The sequence below is a fragment of the Lepidothrix coronata genome, unplaced genomic scaffold (assembly GCF_001604755.1).
Source record: "Lepidothrix coronata isolate B3197 unplaced genomic scaffold, Lepidothrix_coronata-1.0 Scaffold54, whole genome shotgun sequence".
Lineage (NCBI taxonomy): Eukaryota > Metazoa > Chordata > Aves > Passeriformes > Pipridae > Lepidothrix > Lepidothrix coronata.
In genome coordinates, this window is record NW_016690234.1 from 1,650,606 (window position 1) to 1,678,336 (window position 27,731).

At 58.2% G+C, this 27,731-nt stretch overlaps 2 protein-coding genes across 5 annotated transcripts; both read left to right on the top strand.

Annotated features, from left to right (window-relative positions):
- The first annotated feature begins 1,264 nt into the window (after positions 1–1,264).
- Positions 1,265–8,622, top strand: SPIRE2 (spire type actin nucleation factor 2). Of its 4 annotated transcripts, none has more exons than XM_017816309.1 (15): positions 1,265–1,532; positions 4,400–4,437; positions 4,609–4,968; positions 5,207–5,287; positions 5,363–5,527; positions 5,608–5,694; positions 5,803–5,911; positions 5,988–6,157; positions 6,236–6,386; positions 6,499–6,632; positions 6,750–6,884; positions 6,966–7,033; positions 7,128–7,155; positions 7,522–7,637; positions 7,725–8,622. In XM_017816309.1, the coding sequence occupies exons 1-15, from the start codon at positions 1,319–1,321 to the stop codon at positions 7,939–7,941; spliced, it is 2,073 nt and encodes a 690-aa protein (XP_017671798.1). In that variant the 5' UTR covers positions 1,265–1,318; the 3' UTR covers positions 7,942–8,622. The 4 variants fall into 4 exon arrangements, with proteins under 4 accessions (XP_017671798.1, XP_017671801.1, XP_017671802.1 ...); XM_017816312.1 differs by lacking the exon at positions 1,265–1,532 and adding an exon at positions 1,627–2,010; XM_017816313.1 differs by lacking the exon at positions 1,265–1,532 and adding an exon at positions 2,035–2,380.
- Positions 8,623–9,100: 478 nt separating this feature from the next.
- TCF25 (transcription factor 25) lies at positions 9,101–26,991 on the top strand. The gene is made up of 18 exons (XM_017816314.1): positions 9,101–9,268; positions 10,135–10,323; positions 11,945–12,019; positions 13,866–13,990; positions 15,285–15,350; positions 16,514–16,596; positions 17,043–17,173; positions 19,940–20,039; positions 20,840–20,933; positions 21,751–21,843; positions 22,324–22,429; positions 22,745–22,904; positions 24,147–24,234; positions 24,801–24,959; positions 25,544–25,634; positions 25,845–25,924; positions 26,552–26,624; positions 26,750–26,991. Exons 1-18 carry the CDS (start codon positions 9,101–9,103, stop codon positions 26,909–26,911), a joined length of 2,043 nt encoding a protein of 680 aa, XP_017671803.1. The 3' UTR covers positions 26,912–26,991.
- The last annotated feature ends 740 nt before the right edge of the window (positions 26,992–27,731 follow it).

Consider the following 27,731-nt stretch of genomic DNA (forward strand, 5'->3'; position numbering starts at 1 on the left):
CCAGAAGGACCAGCTGATGCCCCAGAGCAATCCCATCATCAGCACCATGCCATGCCAGCCATTCCCAGTGGCTGTGGAATGCCATCCCCACACCACGTTCCCAAGGGACATTGTCTCCCTAGAGACTCCATCTCATCCTGGCACCTTCAACCTGCTCCTGCTGCTCCTGGCCATGCACAAACCACATTCTGGCATCTGAGGAGTTTTCCTGTCCCAGCCTGGCTTTTCCCTCCCAGTCCCAGCTGAGCTCCCCAGGCTTCCCAGCACCCTACAGGCAGGTGCCTCATGGCAGGTGTCCGCACGAGTGCTGGCATCCTGGGTTCCTGCCCTCACTCCTGCTCTGTGTCCCCAGGTGACCCCACTCCCAAGGCCATCGTGTCCCTCCACCTGCTGCTCCACACATGGCACGTGTACTCTGTGGGATGGGAGCCAGGGCTAGGGCTGAGCCATGTGCTGTGGCCACCCTGATCCTCTCGGGGTGAATGGGGCTCTTGTGTCCCTTGTGGGGTGTCAGCCAGCACTGCCCTGCACCCACCCCGGGCACTGCCCCTCATCACGTGCCCTGCACCCCATGCCTGGGGCACCCACGCCCTGTGCCCTCTGCCCTATGCCCAGGTGTGTGCCCTGCACCCTAAACCCAGGTAACCCGGGGCAACCACTCCCTGTACCCAGTCCTATAGCCTGGGCGGGCCGGGTTGGGCCATGCTGTGATGTACCGTCCCGTGCTGAGCTGTGCCATCCCGAACTGAGCTGTGATGTGCCATGCTGTGGCGTGCCATGCCAAGCTGTGCCATTCTGAGCCATGCAATACTGTACTGAGCAGTGCTGTGCCGTGCCACACTCTAACGAGCCATGCCACGCTGTACGGAGTGTGCCACACTGTACAGTGCCACGCGATACCATGTAGTGCCACACAGCACAGAGTCGTGCCATGGCATACCGAGCCGTGCCACAACCTACCAAGCTGTGCCATACATATCGAGCCGTGTCGTAACGTGCCCTGCCGCACTGTACCATACCGTATCGTACCGTACCGTACCACACCGAGCTTCACGCCGTCCCGATCCGCCCGTGCCCCCCGGCGCCGCCGCGGCCCCTCCCGACGGGTGCCCCCGGCGGTGCCGGCACCGGGTTGGTGGGTGTGGCCTGGGCGTTGGGCGGGGCCTCTCCCCGTGTCCCCGCCCCCCCCGCGCTCCCGGCGGTGCGGGACGGGCCGGGCCGATGGCGCGGGCGTGGCCGTGGCCGTTCGGGGGCGTGTCCCCGCGCGCCCCCGCCCCGTGTCCCCCGCCCGCCGCGCTCGGCGGTGCGGGATGGGGCGATGGCGCGGGCGGGCGCGGGGCCGCCGCGGGAGCTGTCCCTGGAGGAGGTGCTGAAGTGCTACGAGCAGCCGCTGAACGAGGAGCAGGCCTGGGCGCTCTGCTTCCAGGGCTGCCGCGCCGCCGCCGCCGCCCCCGTGGCCCCCGCGCCGCTCCGCACCGCCGACATCCGCCTCCGCGCCGACGGCTCCCTCCGCCTGCCCGCCCCGCCGCACGGTGAGGCCGCCGCTGCACGGGAGGGGCGGGAGCGGGCGGCGCCCGCGCGGGGGGGGACGGGACGGCACCCCCGAGCGGGGCTTACCGGGGCTTACCGGGGCTTACCGGGACTTACCGGGGCTTACGGGCACCGGGACTTGCTGGGGTTTACCGGGGCACCGGGACTTACAGACACTGGAGCGAGGCACCGAGGCTTGCCAGCACCAGGAGTTACCGGCACCGCGGGAGCCGGAGTTTACCACAGCTTACCGGAGCTTACCGGGACCCGGGGTTTAACGGCACTGGGGCTTACCAGGGTTTACCGGCACCAGGACTTATCGGCACCGAGAGCGAGGCACCGGCACCGGGACACAGGAGCTTCCTGGGCCTGGGACCCGGGCACCCGGACTTACTGGCACCGGGGCTTAGCAGGACCAGGGCCTGCCGGCACCAGGAACGGGGCACCGGCATCGGGGCTTACCAGCACCGGGGCTTACTGGTACCGGGAGTGAGGCACTGGGCTTACCGGCACCGAGACTTACAGGCACTGGGAATTACGGGCCCTGGGACCCGGGGCACTGGGTCTTACCAGCCTAAAGAGCGGGCACCTGAGACTTACCGGCACCGGGACTTACCGGCACCGGCAGGGGGTGCTGCACCGGCGTCGGGGACGCAGAGGGACGAGGGATATCGGCTGCGGGGGGGGCAACCGCAGCGGCCCTGGCGGGAGGGACCGGCGCCGGTGGAGAAGGACCTGTACTGCGAGCAACGGATAGGCAGGAGAAGCGACATCGCGGGGGGAGCAGGCACAGAGGCAACGGCCGCAGGGGAGCGGTGCAGAGAGGGCACTGGAGAAGCTGGGAGAGACTGTGAGGATGGAGAGAGGGACAGTACCAGCACCGGGGGGCAGGAAGGCGGCAGAGGCGGGGACAGGGATGAGCCCCAAGCCTTGGCCCCGGCGGTGGGGACTGGCACCGGCACTGCAGGGATTGGCAGGGAAGATGGGCTGATGAATTCAGGGTCCAGGGCTGGTGTGGCACCGACACTGACACCGGCAGGGCCTCCCGGCTAACCCAGTGAGGCTGGACCTGGATGTAGGGGTGTGCGTGGTCCTGGCATCCACCGTGAGGCTGCAGGACACACACGGCAAGGACAGACAGACACGGGGACACCCACAGGGACATCCATGGGTCATCCACACCTGCACATGCAGGGCACTTCGTCCTGCCCCAGCCCCCTGTGCGTGGCACATGGGACAGCCCCATCTCCGACCTTCAGCCTCCCAGCCATCTCTCCGTGGGAGACTGGCACTGCCAGCCACAGCTGTGACGGTTCTGGGGTGTCACTAGGCTGGGCCAGCTGCCAGCGGTGACACTGGGAGGCTCCAGGAGCACCTGGAGTGCAGCCAATGCTCCACCTGTCTCATCCAACGGCAAGGCCACAGGGGCCGGTGCTGTGGGGTCACCGAATGGCCTTGATGCCGGTGGCCGGGCAGACGCCAGGGCGTGTTGGGCATCTCCATGCCCAAGGCAGGGACACACACGGGCACGGCACGTGCCTGTGGCATCTGGGCATGGCGTGGTCACACCGGCTCTACTGGTCCTGCTTGGGAATGGCCCCACACCCTGCCCTGAGCCACTGTGGGGCTGGAGCTGGTGTCACTTGCCAGTGCCACCATGCCAGTGATACTGTGCCAGTGGCACCGTGCTGCCTCCTCCTACCAGGTCACTTCTGTGCCAACCTGAGCCATCTCCCCAGAGATGAATCAGGCCTCTTCACAGTGAAGCCTGAGGCTGGAAGGGCTCTGGGTGCCTCTGGGCACTGCTGCAGGTGGTGGTAACATCCTGGCACGTGGCTTGGCAGCTCTGCCTGGGCATGGGGCTGGATCCACGCTGAGTGAGCCAACAGCACCCTCTGGAGCCACTCCAGTCCCCTATCCCATGGGAACTCCCTCCTTAGCTGTATCCCAGTGGCTGGAGGGAGCTGCTGGGACCTACTGGGCTCATCCTGCTGGCCAGGCACCAACTGCAGGGCAATGATGGCATCCCAGGGCTGGCACTGCAGTGGGAACTGGGCATGGCTGGGGCAGATGGGTTGGTAATGGGTTTGTGTGTGGCACTGTGACCACCACTGGAGCTGCCCTTGCAGTCCGTTCCTGGCTGGCACACGACTGGCATATCCTTGCAGCTGCCGCATTGATTAGCTCAATGCAGAGCTAATGGTCGGGAAGTGGAGCTGGAAGCCCTGGGGACACTGCAGAGACCACTCATGTTCCTTGTCCTGCGGCTGCCAGGAGAGTTTGAGCTGCCCACAAGCATGTCCTGGGCTCTATGTGTGCGTGTGTGTGTGCCATGCTCCAGTTGTGGCTGCCAGTCCCCACACTGCCAGTGCTCACAGTGCGGTACCCACACTGCTGGTGCTCATGATGTCAGTGCCCACACTGCCACTGCCCACACTGCCGGTGCTCACACTCCTGGTGCCCACACTCCTAGTACCCACACTCCTGGTGCCCACAGCCCAAAGGGATGCAGGGGCATTTCCCCATGGTTGCAGAGCTCTCAGCTCCCTCCAGCCCTGGAGGTGAGTGATAAAGGAATGCCTGTGCCCCCCTTATGTGCCCCCTGGAGGCTGCGCTGCCACTGCCTGATGCCAGGGCTCAATGTGCTGGTGCCCACTGCCCCATGGAGCCGTGCCCTGGGTCCAGGACAGGATGGGAGCAGCCAGGAACGGGAGTCTCAGGTTGGCGTAGAAACTGCTGGGGGTGGGACCTGCTCAGGGTGGATACCTCACAGCCGAGCTGGGTGGGTACCACATCCCCAGGTGATGTGGGGTGGGATGCCCAGTGCGGGGCTGTGGGTGCAAGTTGTGACTCTTCCCTCCTCCCCTAGACCTCCCCGCGCTGCTGACGCCCTCCGCCGAAGCCCAGGTATGCAGGGGCCAATGACTGGCCCCATCTGCCATCACACGCCAGTGTGGGGTGGGCGCTGCCACCTGGTCCCCTCGCCCATGGGTCCTGGGATGGGACCCAGCGCTGATGGGTGGGGGGGTAGCTGGTGCCAGGGTACATCCGATGCCCAGCCCATGCCATGTCCTGCAGATGGTGCAGTCGCTGGGCTTCGCCGTGTACCGGGCACTGGACTGGGGGCTGGATGAGAACGAGGAGCGGGAGCTGAGTCCACGCCTGGAGCAGCTCATTGACCTGATGACCAACAGCGACTCAGAGGACAGCGGCTGTGCCACAGCTGACGAGGGCTATGGGGGGCAGGAGGAGGAGGAGGAAGGGGGCGAGGGACCGCCACGCACTGTGCGCACCTTCGGGCAGGCCATGCGGTGCTGTGCTGCCCGCTTGGCCGACCCCGCCGGCGCCCCGGCGCACTACCAGGCTGTGTGCCGCGCGCTCTTTGCTGAGACTGTGGAGCTCATGGCCTTCCTCGCCAAGATCCGTGATGCCAAGGAGGTGAGTGTGGGTGCCCACTGGCACTGCTACCTAGCCAGGGAAGCCAGCTGGTGCCCTCTCTGCCCATCCCACCAGGGCTGCTGGTGCCGGCGTTTAGCCATAACATCTCCCAGAGTGCTGTGCCAGCTGGGAATGTGGGTGTTTTTGGGTGTACCTCAGTGCTGCAGCCCCATGACATGGTTTCAGTTGGACCCTCAGTGCCACCAGGGCAGGGTGACAGTATCTTGTACCACAACAGCTGCTGCAGAAGCTGAAGGAGGATGAGGAAGAGGAGGAGCGGCCGGCGGCGGAGCTGGGCAGCCTGCGCAACACCGACTGGGTACAGTGGCACGTTGGGGCATGGGGGCCATGATGGGTGGGTGGGTGCTGACGCTGTGTCCATGTGACCCCCCAGGCCCGGCTGTGGGTACAGCTGATGCGAGAGCTGCGGCATGGTGTGAAGCTGAAGAAGGTGCAGGAGAAGCAGTTCAACCCGCTGCCCACTGAGTACCAGCTCACGCCCTTCGAGATGCTCATGCAGGACATCCGTGCCCGCAACTACAAACTCCGCAAGGTCATGGTGAGCGCAGCCACGGTGCCAGCCCCTCACCCTCCATCCTGCCATGCCCCAGCCTGGCACTGACCCCCTGCCCTCCCCAGGTGGATGGAGACATCCCTCCACGGGTGAAGAAGGATGCCCACGAGCTCATCCTCGACTTCATCCGCTCCCGGCCCCCTCTGAAGCAGGTGAGCACTGGCACTGGGACATCTCCCTGGCATGGTGCCATGCCTACCCTGGGAGTGCCATCCCTGAGCCATGGCTACCACTCGAGGTCCTGTCCACACATCCCACAGGCATCAGAGCGACGGCTGCGGCCCCTGCCCCAAAAGCAGAGGACGCTCCATGAGAAGATCCTGGAGGAGATCAGGCAGGAGCGGAAGCTCCGGCCTGTGGAGCAGAAAGGTACCAGTGTCCCCTCCCTGCTGTGATGCGCCAGCTCTGTGCCCATCCCCATGGTGCTGAGCCTGTCCCTCTGCAGGGTACAGCTCCCTGCCCTGCATCCCACATGCCTGTGCTGGCCGCCTGGCCTCCAACTCCTGCCTCGAGCTCTCTCGGTGCCCGGCCAGTGCCATGCCCACACGCCCACGGCCACGCGTCCTCCTCAAGGCACCCACCCTGGCCGAGATGGAGGAGATGAACCTCTCAGAGGCAAGGGGGGACCCTGGAGGTGGGGGGACATGGGGGGTGCCAGGTCCCTGGGGTGATGTGGTGCCCATGGCCTTGCAGGATGAGGACTCTCCAGGCACAGAGGTGCCGCTGAAGCGGGATCGCTCCTTCTCAGAGCAGGACCTGGCACAGCTGCAGAGCCAGCTGGGGGGTGACCAGGCTGCACCCCAGGACCTGGAGCCACTGCAGCCCGAGTCCCGGCCCCGCTCAGGTACTGCTGGAGGTCTCCATGTCCCCATCCCCAGGGGGCTGTGCCATGCCCTGTGTCAGTGGTGGCACCAGGTAACATGGCCTCACCATGACCTCCCTGTCCCTCCTCATAGGCTCTGTCCCTGCCAGCTGTCACCAGCTGCCAGATGGGCCAGCACCGCCCCGGGCTGCCCTCGGCGCCGTGGAGGAGAGACCGGAGGACGGATCCAGCGCTGCCCCCACCACCAGCTCCAAGCACCTCTGGCTGGTGGGTTCTAGGGACACCGGGGCTGGGGACACCAGGGCTGGGGACACCAGGCAAGCGTGACTGTGGGCACATGGCTCCCTCTGCCACAGCTCATGGTGACATCCCCCTGTCCTGCAGGAGTTCAGCCACCCCGTGGAGAGCCTGGCCCTGACCGTGGAGGAGATGATCAATGTCCGCAGGGTGCTGGTCAAGGCTGAGATGGAGAAGTTCCTGCAGAGCAAGGAGCTGTACAGCAGCCTGCGGAGAGGGAAGGTGGGAATGGGGCCAGGGAGCCAGAAGGGTTGGTGGAGGTGTACCCCCGCCCAACCCCAACTCACCCCACTCTGCCTGCAGGTTTGCTGCTGCTGCAGGGCCAAGTTCCCCCTCTTCTCCTGGCCCGCAGCCTGTCTCTTCTGCAAGCGGTGAGCACTGTGCTGTTCCATGTCACGGGGCTGGGAGGGTGGCAGGAGGGTCCCTGTGATGGCCCCACTATCACACCTCTCTCTGTGTCCCCAGGTCTGTCTGTAGCTCCTGCAGCCTGAAGGTAAGGGACTGGCCCTGGGCAGTGTCACTGTGTCCCAGTCCTGCCTTGCCCCATTTTGTTCTTGTCTTGTCTCTGTTCTCCCTTGTCCCTACCCCATCCCATCCCATCCCTGTCCTGCATCCTCCCTATCTGTCCTTCCCTATCTCTGCCCCATCCCGTCCCTGTCCTGCCTTGTCCCTGTATGTGTCCTGTTATTTCTCTGATCCATCCTGTCCCTGTCCTGCCCCATCTCATCCTTGCCCCTGTCCCACTCCATCCGTATCCCTGCCCCTGCCCAGTCCCTATCCCTACCCCGCCCTATCCCAACCGTGTCCCATCCCACCCCTGTCCCCGTCCCATCCCGTCCTGACTCCCACATCCCGGCAGATGAAGATGCCTTCCAAGAAGCTGGCTCACATTCCCGTCTACGCGCTGGGCTTCGAGAGCCTCCCGGGCTCGCTGCTGCCCAAGGCGCTGCCGCTGCGCCGGAGGGAGCCCTTCCAGTGAGTCCTTGAGCCTTCCTCCCCATTCCTCCCCCCTCCTCCTCCTCCTGCTCCCGCTGGGTGCCGACGGAGTGCTTTGTGTCGCAGTTCGCTGTCGGGGCCGTGCTGGCGCCGGGTGGAGGAGGAATTCCCGCACATCTACGCCCAGGGCTCGGTGCTGCGGGACGTGTGCCCCGACTGTGCCGGGTTCGTGAAGGACGTGGTGAGCTCCAGCCGGCGCAGCGTGGCCGTGCTCAACGCCAGCGCCGCGCCCCGGCGCCACGCCAAGGCCCGCTCCCTCTACAGCGACGCCTGGCTCCAGTGAGGGGCCCGACGCCCCAGTGATGGGCACCACCGGGGTGCCCCCCCGCTGTACATATATACATAGGATGGATACACACAGCCTCTATATTTATATACGTTATGGACCAGGGACAAAAGGACCCGTTCCTGCCATCCCCTTCCATCCCTGCCACCAGCCCCTGGGGGCACAAGTCCTGCCATGGGGCACCAGCAGCTCCTGAGGGCATGGATCCCACCTTGGGGTACCCACAGACCCGAGGGGATGGATTCCACCGTCGCACAGCCCCTGAGGGGGTGGATCCAGCTGTGGGGTACCCACAGCCTCCAGTGAAACGGATCCAGCTGTGGGACACCTCCAGCGTCCGGGGGGAAGGATCCCACCGTGGGGCAGCTCCTGGGAGAACAGGTCCTGCTGCAGAGCGCCCACATCCCCGGAGGCGATGGATCCCACCATGGACCACCGTTAGCCCCCAGATGGATGGATCCCGCTGTGGGACACCCGCAGCCCCCCGGGGGCACAGATCGCACCGTGGGGCAGCTCCTGGGGGAACGGATCCCACGGTGGGGCACCTGCAGCCCCCTGTGTTGGCTTCCCCCAGCTCTGCTTCTGTGCCAAGCCCTGGCTGTGCCGGGGTGCCCGGTGCCCTGGGCTGGCACAGCTGCTCTGTATGTCTCCTCTCCGATAATAAACCCGCTGGGCTACCCCGGGGCCCCGTGGCTGGTCCTGAGTGGATGGTTGGGAGGGAGAGCAGGGTGCTGGGAAATGTGAGGGGGCCGGGGACCACCACCCCCTGCACTCCACTCCAGTCCATCGCTCACATCCCCCCTCGCCATCCTTCCTGTCCACTCCCACGGCAGTGCCCACCGGCAACCCTGCACAGGACCGTGGGAACATTCTGCTTCCCATTCCCATGCGCATTCTCACCGCCCTCAGCCTGTCTCCCCGGCCCATCCCCGAGTCTCCCCCGTGCCCCGAGGTCATCACCCCGCACCGGTCCCGTGGCAAACACCCCGTTCCCACGCCCCCCCCGGGACATATTTCACGCGGGGGGCGCCACAGAGGTCGCGGGGGGCGTGGCGTGGCCCAGCCAGTGGGCGCGCGCGGTGTGGGGTGGGCGGGGCCGGCGCGGGCGCGCAGGCGCTGCGCGGTGCGGGGCGCAGGCGCGGAGCCGGCGGGGGCGATGTCGCGGCGGGCCCTGCGGCGGCTGCGGGGGGAGCAGCGGGGCCAGGAGGGGCCGGGGTTGGGCCAGCTCGGCATCGACCCCGGCTCCGAGCGAGCCCGAGAGGCGGGGCCGCCGCCGCCACCCGGCAGCCGGCCCCGCGCCACCGTCAGCAACCGCTTCGAGCTGGTGAGGGGGGGCAGAGCCGGCGGGTGGCGGGGCCTGAGGGGGCGCGAGGGTGAGCGGTTGGGGGGCGGTGACTGGGGTGGCAGCTGGGACGTGAAAGTCACTGGGGGCACAAGTGGGACGACAGTGACTGTGGGAGCGACTGGGGGAACAGTGGCTTTGGGGGCAGCTGGGCTGGGCACTCATGGGGGGGCCGGTGACCGTGAGGGGGTCACCTAAGGAGAGTGGCTGGGGGGGTTACGGGTGTCTGGGGGGATCAGGAGGGCTGGGGGTGACAGTGAATGTGGCAGAGGTGACGGTGGGAGGCAGTGATTTGGAGTCAGTGACTGGGGTGGGACTGAGTGGTTTGGGTGGTGGGTGGGAGGGGTGGGGAGGTGCAGCTAGGGCTGAACTTGGAGGAAATGGGAAGGAGGCCTGGGTTTGGATGTTGTCAGAGCTGGGACTTGGAAACTGTTTTTAGGAACATTCCTGCCACCATCCTGCTCTGCAGGAGCACAGTGCTGAAGGCTGGGAGTCGGGTGTCCCTGGTGGTACTGCCAGTTCTTTGGGGTGACAGAGCCTGGTCCTGCTCTCCAGACGCCTCATCCAGCCCTGTCCTTTCCCAAGGCCTGGCTGTGGGAGCATAGGCAGGGCTGGGTTTGGAAGCTCTTCCCAAGGAAGAGCAGAGTCCAGACAGGGCTGTGGTGTGAGAGGACACATCGTGGTGTCCCTGTGCCCCCCTCCATGGGCTTGGGGCTATCCAGGCACCTGCTGGGTGACACACTTGACATGAGGGGTCATCCCCATCTGTTTGCAGGTGGAGTGGTAGATCAGATCCCTGGGGAATTCCATCCCTGCACTGTCCCTGCACCTTGTCCCTCTGTTTGCAGATCCCTGCCGAGGAGTCGGAGGATGAGCCGGTCACTGGAGAGGAGCAAGTGGACACCCGGCTCAGCGAGCAGGACACAGCAGGAGGGAATAAGGAGGGGAACAAGGAGAGGAACAAGGAAGGGGCTGTGGCTGAGGACACGGACGATGGGCAGAGAGAGGGGGAGGAGGCCGAACAGCCGGACCAAATGGTAACTGCCACAGGGACACAGGAACAGGGCAGGGACACACACAGGGAGCTCAAACCCAGGAACTCGGGGCTCTCAGGGAGGACCAGCAGTTTGGTGCTGAGTGCTGGATTTGTGTGTGGGATCCGGGGAGATTTTTCAGCTGCAGAGAGGAGGCTCCCAAGGAAGACCCTGTGCCACGCAAGAGCTGAGGCTGGGCAGGGGCTGGGAATGGTCTCAGGGAAGCATTTGTTTTGGAATAGGGGATGTGGAGGCTCCAAGCAGTGTCAACTAAGCACTGAATGCGCTTTTCCTCATTGTGATTTATTGTCGTTTGGTGTCAAGATTCGCTCCTGTGGTTTGTATCAGCTCACAAGTGTCTCCTTGCAGGATTTTGTAAGGAAAGGGACGTTTAACTAACAATTTTCCATGGCAGGTTTGGCTTGGATCTCACAGAGATGAGGGTTGGAGGAGCAAAGCAGGGTTGGCCCCCTGGCCTCACCTGTTTACTATGCATTTGGGTTGTGTGCCCATGGGTTCTGGGCAAAGTCCACTATCTGTGCATGTCCCAGCTGTGCCAGTGGCTGGGACTGCTCTGGACAGTGGGTCCCTGTGTAAGCAGTGGCTCCAGGGGCCCTGACCCAGTGAGTTTGCTGTGTCAGCACCCCAGGACACACCTGTGGCTTCTCCCTGAGCTCCATGGGAGCCCTGGGCAGGCGGATACTGCTCTTGAGTAGAGCCAGACTGGGGCTGCACCTTCCCTCGGTTCTGGAACCAGTGTGGCGTGGTTCTGGTAACACCATTACTTGATAGGACAAGGGGAAATGGCTTCCCACTGCTGGAGGGCAGGGTTAGGTGAAATACTGGGAAGAAATTCTTGGCTGTGAGAGTGGGGAGGCCTTGGCACAGGTTGCCCAGAGAAGCTGTGACTGCCCCATCCCTGGAAATGTCCAAGGCCAGGTTGGACGGGGCTTGGAGCAACCTGGTCTAGTGGAAGGTGTCCCTGCCCATGGCAGGGTGTGGGAATGGATAAACGTTGAAGTGCCTTCTGCCCCAAAGCATTCCACAATTCTATGATTCCTTGCTGTATTATTTGCTAAATCCTGGAAATGTGTTTTCCAGCTGTGTACACCCCAAGGAAGAACCAGCATGGGCAGTGGTGTGCCTGTCACTTTAGGGAATGCCACAGAGCATCCTGAGCTGAAGCAGCTGCAATTGCAGGGAGAGGAGCTGTATTTTGCTGGGGCCTTGTGGCAGGTGTTGGTTTCTGTAGAAATGGGAATGACCATTGAAACTGGAAACTGTCCCACTCACTACAAAGACAGAAATCCAGCTTGTTCTGGAGACTGAAGGAGGCTGAAGCATTTCCTCCACACCTGGCACAGCTAAACTTCTGTCTTTCCTGGTTTTGTAGCCTCAGACATTGATCTGAAAGTCAGCTGAGATTTAACCCTTTGGGAAACTCTGGTGCTTTCATCTATTTTCTCCTTGTGTCTTAATTTCCACTCTCTGACAAACAGGAAATGATGAATTTTGATTTTGTTTAAGGGCCCTTGGTGTGCTGATCCCAGTGGGAAATGCTCTTCTTGCCATGGAGCTGACACCCCTGAGAGCATGCTGACAGCTCTTCCCTTTGTCTTTGCAGCCTGCATCGAGTAACAAGCCAAGGAAGAAAAAAAAGAAAAGGAAAACCAAGAAAACTTCAGCAGGAGACACTGTGGTATGTCTGTGTGAGCTCTGAGTCAGGAATCAGGCTGATTCCTCCAATGTGGCTGACAAAGTGGGAATTCTGGGGTGGCTGCAGGAAAGATTTGAGGCAAAAAAGCCATTTCAAAATATAAATTTAAAGAAGCATTTTTGGAATCCTGGAATCCTGGAATGGTTTGAGTGGGAAGGGACCTTAAAGTTCATCTCATTCCACCCCCAGCGATGAGTAGGGACACCTTCCACTAGACCAGGTTGCTCCAAGTCCCGTCCAGCCTGGCCTTGGACACTTCCAGGGATGGGGCAGCCACAGCTTCTCTGGGCAACCTGTGCCAGGGCCTCACCACCCTCACAGCCAAGAATTTCTTCCCAATATCCCACTTAACCCTGCCCTCTGGCAGCGGGAAGCCATTGCCCCTTGTCTTGTCACTCCAGGCCCTTGTCCAAAGTCCCTCTCCAGCTCTCTTGGAGCCCCTTTAGGCACTGGAAGGGGCTCTAAGGTCTCCCTGGAGCCTTCTCTTCTCCAGGCCAAACACCCCTGGCTCTCCCAGCCTGGCTCCAGTCCTTGGAGCATCTCTGTGGCCTCCTCTGGACTTGCTCCAGCAGCTCTATTGGGGAGCCCAGAGCTGGAAGCAGCAGATGGATAAAAGCCATTGATCTTCTAAATTCAATAGGAATGAGATTCAGGTGGGAGCTGGTTGTCTGGTCAGGTTTGAGTCTGAAATGTCCATAGAATCACAGAATCATTAGGTTGGAAAAGACCTCCAAGATCATCGAATCCAACTTCCCTGTTCAGTCCAGGGAGATCCTTTACTAAACATCCTGAGCCACCGGATGCTGAGATGCTGAATGGCTGGGCCACGACACCGGTGCAGGTGCCCAGCTGGCCACCTCTTCCCTGGGAATTCCACTCAGGAGTGAGCTCCTGAGGTGGAGAACCAAGTGAAGAGGCCATTTCCTCTCCCAGTCCAAGAATATCAAGCAGCAGGGAAGAGACCCAGACCCAGGCAGTTGAGTTTGCCAACCGGAGATAATACAACCTCTGTTCCAGCACTTCCATACAGAGCACGTTATCCCTTCCCTGTATACACTCCACGCGCAGGGGCTAAATTTAGTTGGAAAAGGCAAGCTGGCAATGCTGCTTGGGTTTCCTGAATGGAATTCTGTGTTCCACCCACGGACATCATCAGGAGGATGTGAAACAGGCACGTAAGAAATGTGTCACTTGCTGTTTGTGGGGGGAAAATAGAGGGAAATCAGGGTAAAAGTGTTATACAACTGCTGGATGTGAGCAGCTGCATGGATTCCTGGAGTGGTTGGAAGATGGGGAATGTGACAGTTGGATTAAAGTCATGTGAGCGTTTGAGACCTTATCACGGGGGTCACAGCAGTAACTCGGGGCTTCCCTGGAAACTAAATGGTGAAGGCTGGTTATTTAAGTAAGGTATTTTTGGACAAGGGCATGGAGTGACAGGACAAGGGAAAAAGAGACCACTCTGAGAGGAAAGGGTTAGATGGGTTACTAGGGAGAAGTTTTTCCCTGTGAGGGTGGTGAGGCCCTGGCTCAGGTTGCCCAGAGAAGCTGTGGCTGCCCCATCCCTGGAAGTGTTCAAGGCCAGGTTGGACGGGGCTTGGAGCAACCTGGTGTAGTGGAAGGTGCCCCTGCCCATGGCAGGGGGTGGAATGAGATGAGCTTTGAGGTCTCTTCCAACCCAAACCATTCCAGGATCCTATGAAGAGTTACAGCCCATTGCACAGGAATTGGGATGAACTGGAGGCAGCTGAGTGGCATCTCCGCTGGGTGACCTGCATGATGCTGTGACTCATCCTGTAATAACTGCCTTGGATTTGCCTCTCTTAAGGAAGACAACGACCTGGAAGACATTGACAGCCTGCTGGAGAGGCTGGAGGACCCCAGTGGGCTGTCCCTCCCGAGCCAAGGTGGGCTCATCGCCGACAGCCGACCCCTGCTCTATGTGGAGCACAGGTACTGCTGGACCTGCCTGGCTCTGGCCTGGGGTATGACAGGGATATGTGATCCTCGAGCAAGGGCGCTGAGAGCTTCCCAGTGTGATCCAGCCAGGAATTCTTGACCTTGCTTGAAAGGTCCAGCTTGTGCTGTTTATGCATGTCCCTGTTCCTACCACTGCCCTGGGAGCTGTGTTTGGTTCTGATGGTGATTCTCTGCTGCCAGGCCTCACTGTAGTGAGTGGCAGGACCAGATTAGCCTCCAGTGGGGCCTTCTACCCTCAAATCTTCTACAGGAGAAACTCTGCAGAGGTACCAGGAGCCCTGATGTGTAAAGTTTTGGCATTGCATTCACTTGGCCAGGTACTGACTATGAGCAGCAACCCCAGTTCAGCACGTGCTGCCTCTGAGGAGGAGGAGGCTGAGGTGTGCCAGGGGCTGATTCCATCAGCAAAGCAAGTTAGACTTGTCCAGCCTTTCCCACATGTCACCTCAACAAAGTGGACTGAACACCAAGTGTGTCTGAGAGCTGAGGGATGAGTCTACCTCAGACTTGAGGCCTGTATGGCACTGGGATTCCCTTTGGGAGCGGGCTGGGTGGTATGACCAGTGTGTTTCAGAGCTCTGGGCTGCTGCAAACACCAGCAGCTCTTCCTGTTGATGGAGAAAACATTTAAACTTGAAATTGAGACAATTTACCAGTCCCAGTTTGCTGTCCAGCCCCAATGCAGCGAAACTGAGTGTAGGATGCTTTGGCAGAACCAGGATGTTTGTGCACCTGGTGTTGGATTTAAACTTCAGTGACTTCTTGGTCAAGTAAACATGATTCCAAGATCTTTGAGAGCTGAATCACCCCTGGTGAGGGCTGGCTGTGCTCAGTATCGCAGTATTCTCACTCCGTCTCTTCAAGCCCCACAACCTACAATCCCTACAATTTGGGATGAACACCCTGAACACTGCATGGAGGCTGGCAAGGAGACCTGAGCCTGTGCTCCTGAGCCCAAGGTTCTCCTGAGAGTATCCCAGATGAGGCTCCAGCTGCCCTGGAGAGGGCAGCAGCAGTATTCCCAGCTCAGCACCTCTGGAGCAGAGCGGGAGGGAAGCAGATCTGATGAAGCAGGGCTTTCCATGCCTGTCCTGACCAGTTTAGCCTCCTTTCTCCATGCTCTGCCCAATCAGCAGGGAGTGTGTGATGGTTTGGGGGTGTTCCAGAGGCAGTTTTGGGTATGGAGCAATGGGTTTTGATGGAGAGACTCAAGTGTTGCACTTTGGGCTGTGTTTAATTGATGGAGCCTTTCTTTCTGCCTTCTCAGAAACTTGAATCCAGAGAATGAATTGAAGAGATACTTCGGGGCTCGTGCTGTGCTTGGGGACCAGAGGTTAGTCCAGAACTTGATATTAAACCGGTTCCAAGTCCAAGGAGATGTGCCTGTCCTTCCCTTGGCACGGCTTATAGAGTCCCCAGTGCCACACCTGGGCGGGTATTCCCGAGCTCAGGGTGTGTTGCTGGTTTAGTAGTTGCTTATTGGGACAGAGGAATATTTTTGGTGATGTGTGTGAGGTGGGGAAAGACTTGTCCAGGCTCTTACTTTTTCTTCTGCTGCTTTCCCCTCTCATTTACTGCCAAACCACTCTTCAAAATTATTTCACTCAAGTTCACAGAGTATAGACCCTTAGGTTTTTGTTTTCTCCAGAATTTGTCCCTTGTTGCCATTCCAGAGTTTCTGGACAAAAAGTGGACCCTGAATACTTCCTGGTGTTTCCATGCACTTGCTTCCAGGGGCACAGGGAACTCCTGCTCCCTGAGTGTGAGGTCTTTGTGCAGTTTTCCACTGCACTGTGCTCAGTGTCATCCACAAAATCTCACTTCCATGAGCTGGTTGGAAAACCTGCACATGAGAAGGGTCTGAGCTCAGAGCAGTGCAGGTGGAAGCAGGAAGAGAGTCTATGGAAGAGCATTTGGTGCTTGAGGAAGAAGCTGCTATTCCTTGGGATTGTCCTGTTCAGTGCCAGGACTAGGACTTTGGGAATCATTGTGTTCCCTTCCAAATATTGGACAGGATATTCTGTGATCCCTTTCTGAGGAGATACGACTCTCAGAGTAGTCTTAATCCTGAATTCCTCCTGAACCAATAAATTGCATGGTATTGAGCATGGCTTAAACTAAGTCCATTGACATTTGAAGGCCCTACTGGGAAAAGGGATGAGTCGGAGCGATGTGGGGCTCTCCTAATTGGACCTGGGAAGCTGTTTGAAGCACAGAGGCAGCTGAGAGATTGGCAGGGATAAAAACAGGGAGAGAAGCTCTTGAAGTGGAGATGCTGGGGACACTGGCTGGCCCAGATGGTGCACCTAAGGCAGAGCCTGGGCACAGCTACGTTGTGTTGCGAAGGCAAACGTGTAGGGCTCTGGGCACAGTTCTCTATGCTGCAGCTGGGGAAACAACTGGATCTCATTTTCCCCTGAAACACCCTTTTCATGGCTGATTTCATGCCTTCTCCTGTTAGCACAGCGTTGTGACCTGTTGTGTTTATCTCCCCAGGCCGAGGCAGAGGCAGCGGCAGTACGTCCGCAGCACATGGCTCACAGCTCCCAAGAACACCTGGCCACGCTACAGCAAGACAGGTGATGCTTTTGGGGCTACCTCCTGCCCATGGGTCACATTGGTCCCCCGCCCACATGACACAGATACTGCTAGAGACCTCAGTGAGCTACTTGAAAGCTCACTGGTGGAAATACACCTCTTTCCTCAACAGAGGACTCTTGTTGACTTGTATCTTAGCATTTGGGCTTGTTTTTCCCTGTTTTGGAGGTAACAGGGGTTGGATGCGTCCCATTTTAGCAGCATGATTGCTGGATAATGAGAAATATCCATGGGGAGAATGAGCAGCCTGGACTTTTTGGGTGGGTTTGGGACTTTGACTCATGAGAGGAGGGAAAAGAGTGAAATTCTCTGGGAGTTTCCAAAAACAGGTGTGGCTTTGGACCCAATGCTTGTGAGTGAGCTTTGGGTGTGCTAAGAGAGCAGAAGGGGTTCTGTTGGGGTACCCAGGTCTCTCCTGCACCCCCAGGTATCGCCATGCGTCTGCTGGACACCCGGAGGGGGGTGCAGCACTTCACCTTCGAGCACCACCGCGAGTACCAGCAAGTCCAGTTCAAGTTCCTGGACGCTGTGGAGTCCATGGACCCCAACAACATTGTGGTATGTTGGGAGAAGGGGTTGGTTGTGCTGTTCCCCCCTGAGTTCCTGCAGCCCCTTTCACTGACAGGGAAGGTGGACTGGTGCATCCCAGTGCTCATGGAATTATTTGGATTGGAAAAGCCTCTAGGATTGTCGAGTCCAGCTGTTCCCCCAGCAATGCCAAGGCCATGCCTGACCCATGTCCTCAGGTGCCACATCCACACATCTTTTAAATCCCATGTGAGATGAGAACTCCACCACTGCCCTGGGCTGTCCATGAAAAAATTTTCACAATATCCAACCTAAACCTCTCCTGGTGCAACCTTGAGGCCGTTTCCTCTCATCCTGTCCCTTGTTCCCTGGGAGCAGAGCCCAACCCCCACCTGGCTCCACCCTCCTTTCAGGGAGTTGCAGAGAGTGAGAAGGTCCCTCCTGAGCCTTCTTTTCTCCAGGCTGAGCCCCCCCAGCTCCATCAGCCACTCCTGGTGCTCCAGACCCTTCCCCACCTCTGTTGCCCTTCCCTGGACACACTCCAGCCCCTCAATGCCTGTGTTGGGGTGAGTGGCCCAAATCTGACCCCAGAATTCCAGGTGTGGCCTCACGAGTGCCCAGCACAGGGCATGGTCACTGCCCTGGTCCTGCAGCCACACCATGGCTGGTACAGGCCAGGTGCCATTGGCCTCCTTGCCCACCTGGGCTAATGTTCAACCGCTGTCACCAGCACCCCCAGGTCCTTTTCCAGTCACTCTGCCCCAGTCTGTAGTGTTCATGGTGTTGTTGTGACTCAAGTGCAGGACGCAATACTTCACTTTGTTGACCCTCATCCTATTGGCCTTGCCTCCTCCATCCAGCCTGTCCAGATCCCTCTGCAGAACCTTGGGTTATTTATTTTCAGTCTCAATTTGAGCAGCAGAGCCCTGTGTCCCTCTGTGTGCGGTGAGGCAGTGCTGAGAGCTGAACTCTGCTGTCACCTTTTTAATAAGATAAGTGACCTCCTGGGTCAGATGGGGATCTGGTGGCTGAGCCTTGATGGCTCTGCCGAGCACGTGCCAGGTCACCTTCTGAGAGAGGAGCCCACAGGAACTGTCCGTTTGGCTGGAAGGGTGGGAATAAAGCTCCCTTGTCTTGGCTCTTCAGCTGGGAAAGGAGAAATATTGTATAAACCCATCCTGAACTGGGAGTCTAAACTAACAGATGTTCTATTTATAAAGTCCTGCATGGATGAAAAATGTGTCTTTTCTTGGTATTTCAGCAACACAGGCTTTGTGTTGGGATCCTTCAAGCATGTCCTAGCTCATTAAGCTGTATGGTAACATAGTTTGGAGTGATAAGCAACAGCAAAATTGCTCTGCACCCAACTAAACCATAACTGAGGGATGTTTCTCTGGAAAGCCTGGCCACATGAGCTGGGATACATGCCCTGGAGATGTTCCTTAAAGAGCCCATTGTCTGCTAAATAAAGTTTACTTCCTTCTGCTTTCCCACCCTCGGCTCAGGACCATGGGGCTCGCTCCAGCTCATCAGTTCTGCCTGGATTGAGGGATTGGGATTAAATGAGGCAGGGTAATTCCTGTGCAGCACTGAGTGTCCCAGGGGCAGCTCGAGCTCAGTCCCACACAGGACAGGCTTTGCATGGTATTTTAGTCTGGGTGCTCTGTCCCTCTTGAGTGGGTCTAACTACATTTGAAGACATTCCTACAGCTTTAGACCCTTCACTTTTCCATTAAGGGTAAAATCTAACCGATGGATTTGCCAATCCCAGACAGTTTATCCATGGTTGCCACAGCCCTGGCATAGCTGAAACCCAACTCTGCCTTGCTACTGTGGTTTCAGCATATAAAACATTATTTTTTGGAGGCTTATTGAGTGTTTTCTCTGCTCTTGCTGGTAGGTTAAAAGGGTCTTGGTGAGCTTTTCTTAGTTTTTCCCCATCACAGTGACCCTACGTGAGAATTAGAAAGAATCTTAAATTAGTTTTACCCCTTAAGGAAGAGGTTAAATGACAGGCAAGTGACTCTGAGGCAAAGGCTGGGCTGGGCCAACCTGGCACACCCAGGCTTTGTGCTGTAGGTGGTCCTACTGTCCCCTACCCTGCAGATGGAAAATTTTGGAGCTTTTGAAGCTGTATTTTTTCAGTTTCTAGGGAAAAAATAATCCCCAAACTCAACTGTGAGGAGAATTGAAGTAACTTCAGTATTTTCATACTGAACTGAGGTTTAGGTACTTGAAAAAAATAGCCTGTTTACAATATAATTAGTGAATGGAGAAGATTTTTAGGTGAAACTTCTCTTCTGAAGCCTGGAAATACTTATTTATTAATTATTATTCATTACCATTGCTGGATCCTGGATTTGTAATACATATGTCCAAATGTCCTCTTACCACCCAGAGGAAGCAAAAACCTGATCAAATGCTCAGAATTGGTGAGGGGTAGATAAAAAATCCCAAACTGTAACAGTGCCTGCATCTTGCTCTTGCCTTCCAAAGGATCTGGAGGAGCTGGGAGAGATCCAGAGAAGGACAGTGAAGATGATCAAAGGCCTGGCATGGCCTCTGCTGGAAAAGCTGGGTCAACTGGGAGGGAGCTGCCTCAGGGAAGCTGCCACTGAGGGCTCCCATCCTGTATGGGGTGGGGAGAGAGCTCCCTGTGCCCTTCCAGCACAGGAACAGAGCTGGCAGGAAGCTTTTGGTGCTGTGTCTGGATGCTGGGAGGTACCTAGGTCAGTAAGTGCCCAAATTCCCAAGACACCAGTAATGAAATGGTATCTTTGCCGTGCTCTTCTGCAGCTGCTGCTCCAGATGAACCCCTACCACGTGGACTCCCTCCTGCAGCTCAGCGACGTGTGCCGGATGCAGGAGGACCAGGAGATGGCCCGGGATCTCATAGGTAAGAGCTGAGGTGAGGAATGGATGCGCTGCTGTGAAATTCTGTCCTGTGGGAGGGTGGTGAGGCCCTGGCACAGGCTACCCAGAGAAGCTGTGGCTACCCCAACCATGGAAGTGTTTGAGGCCAGGTTGGACGGGGCTTGGAGCAACCTGGTCTAATGGAAGATGTCCCTGCCCATGGCACTGGGTGAACTGATTGAGCTTTAAGGTCCGTTCCAACCCAAACCATTTCATGATTCAGAATGGACAGAAGGGTTACCTGGCCGTGGCAGGGTCCCACCTGTAGGACATCCCTTGTGGGAGGAGGGTCTGATTTAGTAGCTCCAGGAAGGCCACCCTTCCATGGGAAGCCTGCCCAGCCTCCCTCCTGCTCAGCATCCTGAGGTTGGTATGTGGGGCTCTGCCGCTTAGGTGGGCTCAGAGGCTCTGGGAGCCCCCAGCCTGTGCTGAGGTTCTGGAGTAAGATGGGCTGTTTGGGAACGGGGCATGTGCTCTGCAGCATGACAGGAGGGGCAGGGGCAAAGTGAGGACAGGAACTTGGCTTTCCCATGTAAAAATACTTGTGGCAGAGGCAGCTGCACCAGCCTCAATCCCAGAAGAGTTCCTTTTCCCACATGGAGCATGATCTGATGCCCACAGGAGGGAACAGCACTCACTACCCTGCTATCTATTGCCACCACATAGTGTGAAGTAGCTTTGTGCCTCTCAGTGCTGGGAATGAGCTGATTTCATGTCTTTTGGGCTAAATGGAGTGCTGGGGGTGGCACTGTCCAGTCCCTGACATGTCCTTGCTGTCCCCAGAGCGGGCACTGTACAGCCTGGAGTGCGCCTTCCACCCTGTTTTCAGCCTCACCAGCGGGACCTGCAGGCTGGACTACCGGAGACCAGAGAACAGGTGGGAGGGCTGGGGAACAGCAAGGCTCAGCTGGAGCTCCTGACCCACTTTGGACAATCCTGGGGTACCCTGAATGTTCCTTTCTGTTGGGGGCTCCCAGGATGGTGCTGCAGTACAGGCACCTCGTGCACTGAAGCTTCTGTACAAAGCATCGCTTTTCCCAAGGAACATCTTTGTGGAGCAGGAATTGTCCCTCCCTGTCACATCCTTCTCATACCATTACTAATGGGCATTACCGCTCAGCCCAAAATGACATTTATTTGGTCACAAAAATCCTCGCTGTGTTTCCAGCCATCATCCCCAGCACTCACACTCCTCCCAGCACAGCTCTTTACGTAACTCCAGCTCTGCAGCTGCTGGGAAAGGTGACTTTATTCTGGGAATTTTCCAGTCAGCTGACGCAAGTCATCTCTCCCAAACTGCTGTACCTGGAGAGTGCTCACATTTCCAGTCCCTGTGGCTGACAGGCTTCCTGCCATTAATGACCTATAACACCAGTTTGAGTGTTGGGCCTCCCCGCTCTGTGTCACCATCCCCACACCACTGGGACAAGGTGGGATGCGGACTTTAGGAATTTACTTGTGTTGGTCCCGGTCTGTGGAGCAGGCCATGAGTTTTCTGTCCCTGTACTTGCACAAAAAGATAACAAAACTAAGAGATGAGAATGGGAGGGGGTCTGTGGCACCCTGTCCCACACCAGGATGGGAGATGCTCGGGGGTGAGGAGCTGGCAGTGACCCTGTGTCCCCATTTCTGAGTGGCACAAAGTGCTTCTCTCCGCATGTGGTCTCTAAATCTTGCTGCTGTTCCCCACGCAGGGCTTTCTTTCTGGCTCTCTTCAAGCACCTGATGTTCTTGGAGAAGAGGGGCTGTCCCCGCACAGCCCTGGAGTTCTGCAAGCTCATCCTGAGGTAGGTGCCCCCACCAAGGGTGGGGTGTCTGGTTTCAGGAGGCACACTTGGAACAACAAACTGAACCCAGCCTGGGGGGGACAGTCACTCCAGAAGGGTCTTGCTGCTCTTGGGCTTGGTGAGGGCTCATTCCCACCCCTTACAGCTGCAGGGTTTGTGCAGGCACCCTTTAGAGAGGTGATGGGTGACCAGGGGACCTGGGTGGCCCATGACTGCTGAGCTCAGTGGAGGAGATTTGTGAGGATGGCTTCAGCCCACTTAGTTTGTGGCCACTGATCCTCCTCCGGGGTGGTGACAGGGGACCATCCCCTCTGCAGGGACAGAGCATCACTCTGCCCTCCTGGCCATGAGGGAGCGACTGTGTTCCCATTCTGTCCGCTTGCTGAGTCATGGATGCCACTGGGAAAGTCTGTTTGACTCAGAAATCAGGGCAGCTCTCTCAGCTGTTGTGACACTTTGTTTCCTTCCCTTGCTCCCAAGCCTTGATCCTGAGAATGACCCGCTCTGTGTGTTGCTGTTGATCGACTTCCTGTCCCTCCGGGCCAGGGAATACACCTTCCTGACCCGCCTTTTCCAGGAGTGGGAGGTGAGAGGGGGCAAACTGGTTCCTGGAGCACTCCCCATAGGATTTCACAGCCAGGTGATCCCTTTGCTGGGGGTCTCACAGCCCAACTGGCATCCCAATGGTGTTGGAATGATCCATAAAGGCTGGGCTGTTGGTTCCTTGTAATCCTGGGCCTCTGCAAACAGTTGTACGACCTCAAAATTGCTCACTCAGCCATGGGGGCACTGAGCCAGCAGCTGGGAACTCACTTAACCCCGGCAGCCAGATCCCCCACCCCATGCAGCCCAGATCCTGCTGCACAGCATCATTTCTCGGTAACTCTCCCTGATCCTGCAGAGTCACCGGAATCTGTCCCAGCTGCCCAATTTCGCCTTCTCGGTGCCACTGGCCTATTTCTTCCTGAGCCAGCAGGAGGAGCGCCCGGAGCTGGAGCGGAGCCAGGCCCGGGAGCGAGCGGCCCGGCTCATCCAACTCGCGCTCGTCATGTTCCCAAGCGGTGAGTCTGTCCCCACCGGTAAGGCCGTCCCTGCAGGCTTTGTCACTGGCCTCATCTGAGCCAGGGCTGGATTCCGGGCAGGCAGATGCTGAGGCAGGAATTTGCAAATGGCTTTTGCAGGAGATGGAGCACTGAGTCAGAGGGGACATGGTTGGGCAGAACTGTGCCTGCAGTGGTGTGGTGGTGGTGGGGGGGTCCACCCTGGAGTCAATTCTGGACCCCTTCCCCAACACAGGCATTGAGGGGCTGTGTGTGTCCAGAGAAGGGAATGGAGCTGGGGAAGGGTCTGGAGCACCAGGAGCAGCTGAGGGAGCTGGCGGAGGTCAGCCTGGAAAAAGGAGGCTCAGGGAGGACCTTCTCACTCTCTCCAACTTCTGACATGAGCGTGGAGCCAGGTGGGGATCAGGCTCTGCTCCCAGGGAACAAGGGACAGGACAAGAAGAAACGGCCTCAAGTTGTGCCAGAGGAGGTTTAGGTTGAATATTGGGAAAATTTCCTGGAAAGGGCTTTTCGGTCCTGGAACAGACTGCCCAGGGCAGTGATGGAGTCCCTGTCCCTGGAGGCATTCAAAAGCCACGTGGATGTGGCACTTGGGGACACAGATTAGTGGTGGTCTTGGCAGTGCTGGGGGGATAATTGGACTCAGTGAGCTCAGAGGCTTTTCCAGCCTTAACAATTCTGTGATTCCATGATTCTGTCCTCCCCCCTCAGAGTAGCCACTGCCCCTCCACCAGCAATGGTCAGGGGTGGGCAGGCTGGGTGGGGGGAGAGAATCGGAATCTTGGAGCAGGGAAATGTCTCACCTCCATGGGGCCACCTGGAGCAGGGACAAGCCAGTCTCCTTAGTTTTCCCTCTGCGGCACAGCTCTATTTTGGATGTGATGTCCCCATGGGTGCCCATCACTCTCCCTTTCATCCCGTGGGTGCTGCTGTCCATGAAAGGAGCGTGCAGCCCTCAGGCCCAGGGGAGGGTGTGTGCAGCAGGAAGAACCAGCTCTCCAACAGGGATTCAGTTTGTAGGGGCTAGAATCATCTTGACTCCTAGTTTGGATGACTGAAATAACCCCTGTGCCAGCATAGAGACCAGCAGCAATCTCACCCCTTCCTTGTGTGGGTCCTCATTGGTGCCCTGGGATTGGGGTGCTGGCCTCTGGGATTGGGGTGTCTCTCTGCAGGGGTGACCCCACTCCATGCTGCTCCTCACCAACAGATCCAAATGAGTTCTCTATCTTTGTCATGCAGTTCTGATGCCGCTGTTGGATCACTGCAGTGTGCAGCCTGATGCCAGGGTCGCCTCCCATCCCTTCTTTGGGCTGAATGCCCAGATCAGGTAAGGCCTGGAGATGTTCTCAGAAAAAGGGAAGGGATCGATTTTGCTGGCGGCGGGGATTTTGCATGTTCAGACAGCTAATGGAGGAGCTTGTTTGGGTTCCCTGAGTAGGCTCATTTGATAATGCCTCATTTGATAATCCATTTGATAATGGATTTCCATAATGGCCTCTGGGTCAGGCTGACAGACCCACCTCACCTCGATGTGGACAGGTCAGAAGTTCAGCCTGAAGCCTGTTGGTGTGCATAGCAAGGGAGAGCAACGCGTGCATCCTCCCAGGGCAGGCTGTCTCCACCCAGTCTGGGCTCTCTGGACACATGGTCTTCCTCAGCACGCGAAGGCTCTCCCCTCACGTCAGGGCAGTGTTCCCTCATTTCATGGCTCTGCTTAGCCTAAAAATAGATGGAGGCAGGAGATCTGGTGAAGGTGGCTGGCCACAGCCAGGCAGGAGCCTGTGAATCCTTGCCTTGTGTTCCCACACCAAAGCCCAACGCAGGGCTAAGCCCTCACCATCCCATGAGGAGGAGGAGGAAGAGGGTGCTGTGAGTAACAACCATCTTCCATAGCCAGTCGCCCGCCCTGAACCAGCTGACGTCCCTGTACGTGGGCAGGACACACGCCCTGTGGAAGGACCCAGCTGTCATGGCCTGGCTGGAGCCCCAGACCCACGAGGTGCTGCGGATGGTGGAGGCCCGGGACCCGCTGGTACAGGAGGCCGAGCACAAGTGAGTGTGGAGGGGCAGCGGATTCAGTGCCTGGGACAGAGTGGGACCAGGGACTGACCTGGGCAGCAGTGACCCCGGGGTCACTCTCAGAGCCCCCCAGCTGCTGGTCTGATGCTGAGAGTTACACTGTGGGGCCAGGAGGGCAGAGGCTCTTCCATGCTTTTCACAAATGGGAATGAAGAGCTGGACCTGCACTTCAAGTCCTGCACTGCTTTTCCTAGTCTTGGCTGTCACCTGTGCCCTGGAGATGTCCTGGAGAGGGTGGAGGGTGGCCTGGAGGGGCAGGGATCACCACAGAGGGCAGGTGAGAGCTTAGGAACACTTGCCAAGTCCCTGCGCTGAGAAACAGGAGAGAGCCATCAGATGTTGTCCTAAACCAAGGTCAGCTCGCTCTGCTGAGCACTCTGCGCTGCTCTCTGCTCTTTCTCTGGAGCTCAGCAGCTGCCTTTGGCCCACCCTAAGCCAGCTCCATCCAATATGGCCTGTCCCCTGGAGTCAGGGAAGCTGCTGACTCTGTACTTGAAGGAGCAGAAATGGGAATTTGCCTGCTAAGGGCGCCCTGCTCTGTCCCCTTCCCGCCTCAGGAGGAAGATCCGGTACCAGAGCGCTCCCAGGAACATCTACCGGCACGTCATCCTCTCGGAGATGAAGGAGGCCACGGCAGCCCTGCCTCTGGTGAGGGCCCTGATGGGACACAGGGGCTGTGGCTGTGCATGGTGTGGTGGTGCTTGTGTCCTTGCTGGGCACATCTTAACCCCAGGCACCCACCAGACCTCAAGGTGTCCTCCCTACAGGCACAGCTTCTCCATGCCTCTGTGTTTGCTGCAGGTGGATGTGCAGCCTTCATCCCTTCTCCTTCATCCCTTCCTTCTCCTTCCCTTGCAGGAGGTGACCTCGCAGCCAGTGATGGGTTTTGACCCCCTCCCTCCTCTGGACTCCATCGTTTCTTACACCCGACCGGAAAGGTACCACCTCCACCCTGGTGCCTGTGCCGGCACAGCCGGCATGTTCCCATGTTCCCGGCACACCCTCAGCCCTGGGCCAGGCTGCACGCGGACACTCAGTACTGACATCCTCCTCCATGGCAGAGGAAGGGCCGTGGTGCTCCCGACAGGCAGAGCTACAGGACAGACTGGTCCGGCCGCTTCCCATGGTGGTCACTGGGAGGTATTCCCAGCAATAGGGCAAAAGCCAGGGAAAACACAGGCTGTGGCTGAGCTGGGGGAGTTTGGGGTAAACAGAGGTTTAAGTACACCCAGTCCTGGGTTACACACTGACTCACTCAGCAGAGCTGGTAGAATCACAGAATCCTGGAATGGTTTGGGTTGGAAGGGACCTTAAAGCTCATCATGTTCCTCACCATAGGCAGGTACACCTTCCCCAAGCTCCATCCAACCTGGCTTTGGTAGTGCTCTTAGCAACTGGTTTGCTCGGAGTTGCAGCTGGCTGGATCAGAAACCCCTGGAAATCCCCCCATTCCCTCCCTCGGGTCTGGCTCCGTCAGGGCCGTGGTTCTCCCAGTCCTGCCATATCCCCTTGAGCAGTCACGAACTGAGCTGTCCCTTCATCAGGGTGCCACTTGTGTCTTGCAGGACAAGCCATCCCTCCAATGAAAGCACTTTATCCCTCTTTTTCCGCTCGCTGTTGCCAAATTTTAACTTGCAGGTGGGTGCATGCTGGGCTGTGGGCACATTGTTCCCACTCCAGGAGCAGCTGCTGGCAGCAGCCTGGTGCTGGTTTGGCACCGGCGTTGTCTGTGTCCCTGCCACCACAGCACTGCTGTCTTGCAGGGGGACATCCGGCACGACGGGGACGACGAGGCCGGGGCAGGGCAGGACCTTAACCAGGGGGTGAACAGGCTGATGGCGGCCATGCGGGACATGCTGGCCAACATCCAGTTCCAGGAGCCCCCCCGCGATGACAATCCCGAAGGCGATGGGGACTGGGATTGAGCCCGGGGTGTGTCTCTCCTCAAACCTTCTGACATCATTTCCCGATTTGTGTTGCACTCCAATAAAGTCACACAAATGCACTTGCTGTGGGAATGGGCTTTTTCCGGGGAGGGCGGCTGAATCCCTGGGATGGCCCTGTCCAGGGAGGGGGATTGAATCCACAGGGATGAGCCCTGTCCAGAGAGGGGAGCTGCCTCCCTGGGCCCCTCTCCTCTCTCTCAACAGGGGACAAGGACTATCTGAGCATGTCCGAGCTAATCGACAGCAGCTGTCCCTTGTCCCCATGGCAGCTTTAGTCCCCTTCTGGCCTCTTCCACACACAGTTCCCATCCCCTTCCCCTCCCCATTCTTCTGGCTATTGTCCTTAATTCCCAGAGGGGTTTCTTTGCCCTCTCCTCCAGCTCCTTTGTGCTTCCTGCAGCTTCCTTCCCTCCACAAAACACTCTGCACCCTCTCACCACACTGACCCTTCCAAAGGTCTTGGAGTGCCCTATGCCACTAGAATTGTGCATGGATCAGCTTTTCCAGCCTTTTAATCGTGTCTGTAGCAGAAATCATCCCCCCTCTTTGTTTCTCCATCCTTTATTTCCCCACCTTCACCTTGTAGAGCCAGGTTTGAGGTCAGCCACACTCAAACCTTAACTCATCTTTGTTCCCACAAAGCTTTTTCCTCTTTTTTGCCGAGCAATGGTGGATATGTGGATTAAGTCCTTTTTTCTGCTGTGTTGTCTCCCTAGGGGATGGAGCCAGGGTAGGTTGGCTGGGTGCAAATCCCAGATCTCAAGCCAGCCCATCACAGCTCTGTTCCCCACTGGCACAT

Excerpts from the sequence above, each read along its gene's own strand:
- TCF25 (XM_017816314.1), top strand. The coding sequence starts at position 9,101 with ATGTCGCGGCGGGCCCTGCGGCGGCTGCGGGGGGAGCAGCGGGGCCAG. Across the intron at positions 9,269-10,134 it reads TCAGCAACCGCTTCGAGCTG|ATCCCTGCCGAGGAGTCGGA; the intron begins GTGAGGGGGGGC and ends CTCTGTTTGCAG. Across the intron at positions 20,934-21,750 it reads TACCGGAGACCAGAGAACAG|GGCTTTCTTTCTGGCTCTCT; the intron begins GTGGGAGGGCTG and ends TTCCCCACGCAG.
- SPIRE2 (XM_017816309.1), top strand. The coding sequence starts at position 1,319 with ATGGCGCGGGCGGGCGCGGGGCCGCCGCGGGAGCTGTCCCTGGAGGAG. Across the intron at positions 6,158-6,235 it reads AGGAGATGAACCTCTCAGAG|GATGAGGACTCTCCAGGCAC; the intron begins GCAAGGGGGGAC and ends ATGGCCTTGCAG. Across the intron at positions 6,387-6,498 it reads CGAGTCCCGGCCCCGCTCAG|GCTCTGTCCCTGCCAGCTGT; the intron begins GTACTGCTGGAG and ends CCCTCCTCATAG.